This window comes from Juglans microcarpa x Juglans regia, chromosome 6D (assembly GCF_004785595.1).
Source record: "Juglans microcarpa x Juglans regia isolate MS1-56 chromosome 6D, Jm3101_v1.0, whole genome shotgun sequence".
In the NCBI taxonomy this organism is placed as follows: domain Eukaryota; kingdom Viridiplantae; phylum Streptophyta; class Magnoliopsida; order Fagales; family Juglandaceae; genus Juglans; species Juglans microcarpa x Juglans regia.
In genome coordinates, this window is record NC_054604.1 from 33,423,519 (window position 1) to 33,432,720 (window position 9,202).

At 38.4% G+C, this 9,202-nt stretch overlaps 3 protein-coding genes across 3 annotated transcripts; 1 reads left to right on the top strand and 2 right to left on the bottom strand.

The window, feature by feature from the left end:
* Positions 1–147: 147 nt before the first annotated feature.
* On the top strand, positions 148–941 carry LOC121234763 (pEARLI1-like lipid transfer protein 3). Its single transcript, XM_041130852.1, has one exon. It carries the CDS (start codon positions 242–244, stop codon positions 722–724), a length of 483 nt encoding a protein of 160 aa, XP_040986786.1. The 5' UTR covers positions 148–241; the 3' UTR covers positions 725–941.
* Positions 942–3,989: 3,048 nt separating this feature from the next.
* LOC121234764 (36.4 kDa proline-rich protein) lies at positions 3,990–5,137 on the bottom strand. Its single transcript, XM_041130853.1, has one exon. The coding sequence runs from the start codon at positions 5,052–5,054 to the stop codon at positions 4,335–4,337; it is 720 nt and encodes a 239-aa protein (XP_040986787.1). The 5' UTR covers positions 5,055–5,137; the 3' UTR covers positions 3,990–4,334.
* Positions 5,138–7,733: 2,596 nt separating this feature from the next.
* Positions 7,734–8,520, bottom strand: LOC121234765 (14 kDa proline-rich protein DC2.15-like). The gene has a single exon (XM_041130854.1). It carries the CDS (start codon positions 8,410–8,412, stop codon positions 8,005–8,007), a length of 408 nt encoding a protein of 135 aa, XP_040986788.1. The 5' UTR covers positions 8,413–8,520; the 3' UTR covers positions 7,734–8,004.
* Positions 8,521–9,202: the final 682 nt, after the last annotated feature.

Sequence of the window (9,202 nt, forward strand, 5' to 3'; positions counted from 1 at the left end):
AAATTTGGTTGCTTTGCCAGCTAAAATCCTTGGACGACACATGATGGGGGTTTGGGTTTTATTATGTGATATTTTAATTATCTTCTAATAACATCAAATTCAACACGATCTCCCTCGATCTTGAAGCCTATAAATACCCACCCCTCACTTCAAATCCTCTATATCCTGATCATCACAAGTTCTTCTATTACTTTTCTAGTTTCGATCTAGCACTATAAGTACTACTACTAGGGTTTGGGAGATGGCTTCCAAAAGCTCTGCCTTACTGGCTCTATTCTTCTCACTCAATCTTCTCTTCTTTGCACTTGTCACTGCATGTGGCAGTGGCACATGCCCTAGTCCAAGGTCAAGGCCGGCCAACCCCAACCCCAACGGTAGGAACCCAAACAACCCGAACCCAAACAACCCGAACCCAAATAACCCGAACCCAAATAATCCGAACCCAAACCCCAACCCTTCCCGGGGTTCATGCCCTAGGGATGCTCTAAAACTTGGAGTATGCGCTGATTTGCTCGGCGGTTTGCTTAACGTTACCATAGGCACCCCTCCGGTAACTCCTTGCTGCACTCTCATCCAAGGCCTTGCTGACCTTGAAGCTGCTGTCTGTCTTTGTACTGTCATCAGAGCTAATATATTGGGCATCAACCTCAACATCCCAATTTCTCTCAGCTTGCTTCTCAATGTTTGTTCAAGGAGAGCTCCATCTGGATTCCAGTGTGCGTAGAATTAATACAAATCTCGTTTCTTATTATTGTATGTCCATGGCTTTAATTTCCCTCGTTTGAAACTATAATATTCTATTGTTATGTGTGTGGTGTAAGTGAGAATCTCTAGCTAGTTTTAATTCCTTGTTATAGTTGCTTTCGGATTTGAGGGATTATAATGAATAAGTTTCCTTTCTGATGTTTACCCATTTGATTGAAATGGAATATCAATATTATCTTTCTGTCGTCTTTATTCTTTTCGTTTTTTTCCACATTTGATTGTAACTTTTTTCATTGATCTTTCGAAGAAACTTTGATCTCCTTCCGGCAGAGCTTTGTTAATTATTTGTTCAACAAGCATGCCTTCATTAGGTAGCAATTGGGTCCATATATATATATATATAGAACAAATTAAGAAATTTAACGAGAAGACTTCTATGCTCTGGCCATGCATGCACCCAATCCTCGAATGCCCTTAATTGTCATGGACTCTTATATATAAAGGGGTAACAAATATTGCATTTTATCATATTGAATATATGTCTGCTATTCCCGACTAACATTCAATCGCAACATATATAATTGATCAGCCTCTTAACAATTGATGATCCAATGTACGTAGATTGTTGTGGCTAGACTCTTGTAGTATATATGTCTAGCCACGTCAAACAATAAATTAACATGCATTCTCATTTTTTTTTTTTAAGAAGAAGACGATATCTTAATTTTATTGATAGTCTTTACTTATAATTATAATATAAAAGAACTATCGTTACAACCATAATACCCAGGGGTTACATGCATTCTCATACGCTAGAAAGTAATTGGACAGATTATACTAATTATTTCAATGGTGGACATGAAGTCAGCATCTCTAGGGCCCTCAGAGTGGATGCAGGTTGGATCGTCAAAAGAATTACTATGGTTGTTATATAAAGATGCTGTTTATTCCTTGGAGAGCTAGAGAATTAGAGAGATAGATATACATATATATATATATATAAATATAGTACTTCTCCAGCTTTAGGCACTCGAGTACGTACGACTCCTTTCGCATCCTTAATTCACGGGCATGATGACAAAATATGTGGCGTTTGGTAACCACTAGTACTACATCATGTGCTGTTCTCCCCGTGACTCAGAATTTTACGAGGAAAATTTCAAAATACGATCCCTCTCATGATTACATGGGAAAAGGAATAAAAATACTTTCATTTCACTTCATCGATCGCCGTTTACATGCATGCATTCATATATGCTCCCATTTGGTCTCCACTTACACGACATTCAAGAATTCAAGCCAATCTATTAATCAAGCTGTTCATCCACAAGTTTCTTCAAATTAAACTTTCTTTGTATGTATTTAATTTGGGAAAACGATTCTCATCGGCCATTGTTTCGCGTCAGCGACACACCTTACGTGGCATGAAGCATTTTTTTTTTTTTCCCCTCCTCCCTATCGCACGTTCCTCTCACCCATTTGAAATGCTTCGAGCCCAGTAGTAGAAAAAACTTCTCTCTCTCTCTCTCTCTCTCTCTCTTAAGTAAGTACGTGCGTTCCACTTATAAGCCAGCATTAACAGTACGTAGTAAACGAGTTTGTTTCGCGAGAAAATAGAAAAGAAAAAAAAAATCCAAGAACATGTTAGTTGGCATATCTTCTTGCAGATCAGGAATGACAAGATCCAGAGGTGAAAACCCAACTAAAGCAAAAAAAAAAAAAAAAAAAAAAAAAAAAAAAAAAAAAAAAAAAAAAAAAAAAAAAAAAAATGATACATATAAAGATGGAAAAATTACAATAATCCTTAAATATGTCGTAAGCTAGAGAGCTGTTCGTTTAAGGAAATGAGATCTAAAAGGGAGGTAGGGAGAGAGTACTGACTACGTGGTGGAGGTGGGAAGTGTGGACGCCAAAAGTGAAGAGGAAAGAGAGAGTGAGGAAGAGGCAGAGGACGATGTTTCAGCGTTTAAAAAAAAGAAGATAAAATACACATCAGGTGGGTGGTGTGGGGTGGGGAACAGTTGCTGATCTATAGGAGGACTCGAGATGCTGATACTGATGGCTTACCGATATGTTTAGCAAGAGCTAGCTGTCAGCTTATGCAATCATGATCAAATGAAGACGTAATTACTCGCCACCAAATTTAATAACAAGAAAAATATACCGAAGTTCTTCCATTAATCGTCAAATTAGTCATAAGACTCGGTCATTCATTTACCAGTTAGGATCGACCCTTTTTCTTCTTCTACGTACGTACAAACCCACTGTACGTGGGGGAATCATGAAGGTTTTAGTATTTGATCTGTGCTTGGGAATCTGGAACATGAACAACTAGTAAAAGGTACGACGTGATCTTTAGTATTTTCGGTTCGAATAATATTCTTGATTCTATTAGATGAAATATTAGATGGTCCCCTTAACCTAATTTGTTGCAGTAGTACTAGTGATCCCGTGAACCATTATTTTTGTCAACAACCTTAATTATAACGTGCTAGAGAAATGACTTTTTTAAGGCATTCCATATATGGATAAACAGAAAATACCCCTTATATTTTAGTAATTACGTCGACGTCTATCCAATCCGGGGAATACAACGGCAAGTACTTTTTTCTCACATTTTATATTAACATTTCTTCCCTCTCCTTGACTGGTAATGTTTTTTCCGTTTAAGATGGACTACTTCTTCTCTTCCCTGATCAGTAGATCCTGAAGTGAGTGAGTCATATTGAATATTTGTACTTTTGGTGTAGAAATGCCTCAATTCAGGAAAAACATGATGAGCTAGCGTTTAAATTTCAGAAGTCACTTGAAAATTATATAAATTACAGGTACTGCATCATATCAATATATAAAATGTGAGGTTTTCTATGCATGCCTGCTGCCAACTTAATTATAAAGTAAAAGTAAAACGAATTAATTCGAAAATGGATAGGAAAAAAAAGTAAACTTTTAAGAAATATATATATATATATATATATATATATATATATATATATATAATTTCTTAACAAAGATACTGATCAGAGACAACCATGCAGCTCGGATCTTTTATTTTTAGCAATGAAGAATTTATTCAAAAAGAGAAACGACCGGCCAAGAACGTGCACACGAAATATATGAAGCTCCACCTAAAGAAAAAAAAAATGTAAAGTCCTAATATTGTTAGGAACATCCAAGAAGTCTAGCAGAGATTCTGACAATTCGATCCCAAGCAAAGAGTTATTGCAAGAAGACCCGCGTATTGAGACTTTTTCCTTCTCAGTTATTGCAAGAAGACCCGCGTATTGAGACTTTTTCCTTCTCTTTTCTGAGCAGATCATTACTTCAAGACATAACAAAGATGGCTTAACCCTCTTCAAATACATGAGTACCTCATGAGAGACATAGTGGAACCATTAATTCTCCAAGCAGCACGAACTCGTGTATCTTTCTTTTCTACCGGACGCAGTCGCAGCACCACGATTATAAGTCAATTACTTTGCAAGGAGTAACTCAAAAAACAAAAGCACCGGAGACGCAAAAACTACCAAACTCTAATAAGACTCGGAAACATTATTAAATAACGAACAGCATTAGTTAAGCGCATTAAAAAAAAAAGAAAAAAAAGAAAAAAGAAAAAAAAAGAAACCTTATAGGAGAGGAGGACACACGAAACCAGGAGGAGGAGTCATCCCACAAGTTAGTAGGACTTGAAGGGCGAGGGGGATGAAAATGTTGAGGTTGAGAAGCTTAATCCTTATGGTAGTGCAAAGACAAACAGCCGCCTCAAGTTCAAGCAGACCTTTAAGCACCGGGCAGCATACATTCTCAACAGGGTTGCCTAATCCAACATGCACCAAACCTCCAAGCACATCTACACAAAGCCCTAGTTTAAGGGCATTGATAGGACAAGTTGGTTGAGGGGAAGGCGGAGGGTTGAGACCAGGAACACCACCTCCACCTCCACCTCCACCTCCACCACCACCGCCGCCACCTCCTCCTCCGCCGCCGCCACCACCGCCTCCAGAAGGAGGGTTACCAGTGTAGGGTGGGTAGGGAGAAGAAGGAGGTGGAAATGTCACAGGTGGGTTAGATACCGGCGGTGTAACTATAGGTGGCGATATAATAATTGGCGGAACAATTACGGGAGGTGCAGGCGGGTTTTTGGTTGGTGGGGATCCTTTTGGGTGCCCTCCATGATGTGGGGGATGTTTCGCAGTTGGTGGTTTGGGGTGTGGTATTTTCGGATGGCTTGGACGGTGGGAAGGTGGGTGTGGCTGTGTGCATGGAGCACAAGCAAGTGCTAGTGACAAAACGTTCAACGTGAAAATCAAGGAGATGAAGATCATGGCATTAACCTTTGGACCCATGGCTTTGGGTCCTCGAAGCAGCTTACTGCTAGAAATTTCGATTGGGTTGTGATGGGTTTTAGGGTTTGATCGACCTAGGAGTCGGCTAGGACTATATAGCGGAATTTTATGAGCACCCGTGACTATTTTCTCTGACAAGGAAGCAAAACTGAGGGCCATGTATCAAATTAGAACATCAATTTTGCTAAAAACCATGGAAACTTATAGAGCATTTCAAGAGTACTTCCATTGTGAAATTAAATTGGGCGGTTAATTTGGAGCGTTGTTGGTCCTTCGCGAATTTCAATTTCAAATCCGTGACTGTCTGATCGGTACAACTGTGAACGTATTCGACATCAGAACCGGTTCAGTTTCACAGATTCCCATGGCTTCTACTGTTTGTTTTCCATGATTTCTTATATATTTACTTTATCTCTTTGTTGCAGAGTCTTGCATCTCTGAGTTAATATCTTTTATTGTCTTTATGTGGGATGTGCTTCAGAGTGATTCTGCATGGTTTTGAACTATATCTCTGAAAGTTACAGCAAGGCATGCATGTCATGGGGTTACATTTCTTGTCCATCCTCAAAATTTATTTTTTTTGGCTTATAATAAAAGGAAATTTGTGATCTAGCCGAATCTAAGCAGATCATATATAGAGCATAGGGTTTGCAGTACGCGGTACAGATATGTATTATTGTTGAGTTCATGAGTTCATTTCACGATGTGGACACGTGAACCTATATATATATATATAATATTTTGCTTCTCATTTTCGACCCATTCTTTCATTGTTAACATGAAATAATTGCGTTTGGGAACTTTTTATTAATTTGGTGCGAGTGATCTATTAGACTTGAATTTTCCTAAGATATATAATAAAAATTAATTCATTATTCATTAGTTCTGAAATTGAATTAATGGAGTAATTAGATTTTTCTTTTGGTTTTGTTTGTTGGGAAACTTATCAAACCGAAGCCTTCAATAACAATCACAGTCCTAGAAGATTTATGAATACAATATCTTATAAACTAGCTTTATATATTCAGCTGCCACATAAACATTGAACAAGTTTATAATTACTTTTTAAGTATGATTTTGAAAATAAATTTATCATTGTGAATAGGAGTTTTCAGGGTTATTTTTTCAAGATGGAAAATGGAAATTAAATAAATATTTGGATTTTCCTTGTAAACAAAGGAGCAGATACAAGTATAATACATGAAGCCATCGATCATGCATGCGGAGAATTCATATATAGTATCGGACAGAGAGTGGTGTAGGAAAAGTAAACTGAAAATAGTATACAGGAGAGTGTAAAGTGAGGATTGCAGTAACGATAGCTATCTGATCTACTCAAACGTCCAATATCTTTATCAAAGTCTCAACTTTCTGTCACAATCCTTTAGAAGCCAGAAAATCATAGTCGAAGCTCCATACACGAAAAATATCTTGATGGAAATTCCAAAAACAAGCCATAGTCTTGGGAAGATAACAGCAAGACCCAACGTCTATGCCATGCATCGACTTAATTTTCATGCCATTTGTTGAGACGACATCATATACATGTAGTCTTATAGAAGTCTCCTGTTCCGCAGCTGTAAGTACGTGCTTCACTTTGTCTCTGCTATGATGCCTACACTATATAATTATATTGAACGCTCTCAAGGCCGAGAGCTGCCATGAGGCGATCGATTCATGTACTGATTCCTGCTTGATTTGATATTAATAAGTACTAGTGATGACAATCTCTCTTTTTTTCCCCTCTATTAATGCATATTAAGTGAGCTGGATACTATATAGGGAGTGCTATGTTATTGTTTTCGCCATATATATAGGGAGTGCAATTTTTTGGCAGCTGGATTTGCACGCATGGGTGCTGCAGGTGTTTGCTAGATTTGGAATAATAGTTCTGAGCTTCCTCGTTGTCTCCGGTGTCATTTTCTTTTGGATAAGGGGGGTTGTTCTTTTATTAGATCAAAAAAAAGTTCTGGGTAGAGGCCTTAGATTGGTTTTGGTTTTTGCTTTGGCTTTGTTGGTTTTTTTGGGAGGCTTTATTCTTTATTGTTCCACGGGTTTCTCCACAGCCTTTCGATGAGGATGATTTATAATAAGGAGGCTCGACCTCCATCTTTATTAAAAAAAAAAAAAAAAAAATGAGCTGCATATTAATGAGCATTGTTAGGGCTTCGTTTGTTTCTACCGCAAATTCACCAATTAATCTAGTAGTGTTCCATTTGCTTTTAATTATTAGGTGTCCACTTGTATGATCCTTAATAAATATTACAAAAAAGTAGTTTGCTGTCCTCCAAGACCTATATAGCACATTAGCATGCTGTATTTTCCGCTGCTAGATCTATGGAATGAATGAGAAGGCATAATCTGGTTGGAAGAGGGTTAACTGAAACTTTTTCTTTTTTTTTAACCAGTACACGTGATCTTAAAGAGAGGAGTATAAATGCTATTCTCTTCCATCTTGGGGAACAATAAATAACACCCATGCAGGAGTAGAGACTTACTCAGAACCATTGATTGAATCGAGCTTTCCTAGCTAGCTAGGAACCAAATCTTAAAGCAGATTAAAGAATCCCCATAATCTCCTCCACATGATCCTTGTACAGAAGATTGAAACAGCATAAATACTTTCTAGATGGAAGTAATCGCAAGCTATACTAATTAGAGAGCAAGAAGTAAACACAATGAACACAAATATATAATTCACTTCATTCTGGAACAGTGTCAGTTTATTTTTACAGCATAAGATGATCCCTACTTAGTCGAAAATAGATGAAGGTGAGGAACCTTGCATCCATCGAAACAATGAAACAGCAACAAATTATTGATATATAAATGCTTATAGCATACGTAAATAAACAAGCCAAAGCCCAGTCACACGATTATAAAAGGGATCAATGGGGAAGTGGAAATTAAAATAAAGAGTAAACGATACATGGTGAAATCTAGGGTAGATTTATGCGCACTGGAAGCCAGAGGGGACCTTCTTTCCGCAGTAGTTGAGCAGCAAGCTCAATGACAGGGGGACGTTAAGGTTGATGCCCAAGATATTAGCTTTAATGGCGGTGCAAAGGCAAACAGCTGCTTCGAGATCCACAAGACCCTCAATGAGGCTGCAGCAAGGGGTCTTTGGTGGGGTACCGACAACAAGGTGTACCAAGTCATTCAACAAGTTGGCGCACACCCCCAACTTAAGGGTGTCCTTGGGGCAAGTGGGCTTCGGTGCCGGGGAGGGCTTGTGATGGTGGTGTTTGTGACCCTTTGGGGGTGGTGGGCAAGGGACATAAGTAGAACTGACCATCACAAAGAAAAGGAGGTTGAGAGAGAGGAGGAGGGCACCAGATGCTAAAGCCTTAGAAGCCATTTCACAGAAAACCAAAATAATTAATGGATGGTTTGTGAAATAGGGAAAGGCCTCTAGAGCAAATTTGAGTGTGTATTTGATGAAGTGAACCTAGGGTTTTATAGGAGATGAATGTGCTTTAATTTCCTTGTTTTTTCTTTTATGGTCTAAAGAAATTAATTAAAACAGGACCCATATATGTGGGCACATTGGAAGGTAATACCACTAGCCAGCACAACCTGGCAGTGCAACATGAGCGATAAGCATGATTTGGCACTGACTATATGGACTCTTGGAGTTTTCTGCATTGTTAGTTGTCAATTGCCTTTCTAGAAAACAAAACTATATATATATAGGTCATGTAAAATAACGTGTACATTATTATATAGTAGTACTACTGCAGTCTATTTTCTCGATCTATTCCATTTAGTACTTTGCTTCGATCTTCTGGTGAATAAGATCGAACAACAATAATATAACCGAACAGACGAGATCAGGTTAAATTAAGTTTTGTACATAATTCAGTAGTGTTCTTTTTCAGGGAAACAAAAAAACCCTAGAAATTCATGGCCGGGGTACTGGTTATTCGCTCTTTATCTTTTAACAGATCAGGGGGGAATTAAGCAGTGCTGATCAGGGGAAGAGGGGGCAGCCCTCGGCCCGATCATCCATGCAATTCGCTCCAACAGACAGGCATATATGGTTCTGTTTGCTTACCATGCTGATTTACATATAACTACAATTCAGAACGCTACAGGCTTTCTAATCTCCAGTACTCGTATGGTGAGCCTCTGCTACCAGGGCGATGCAC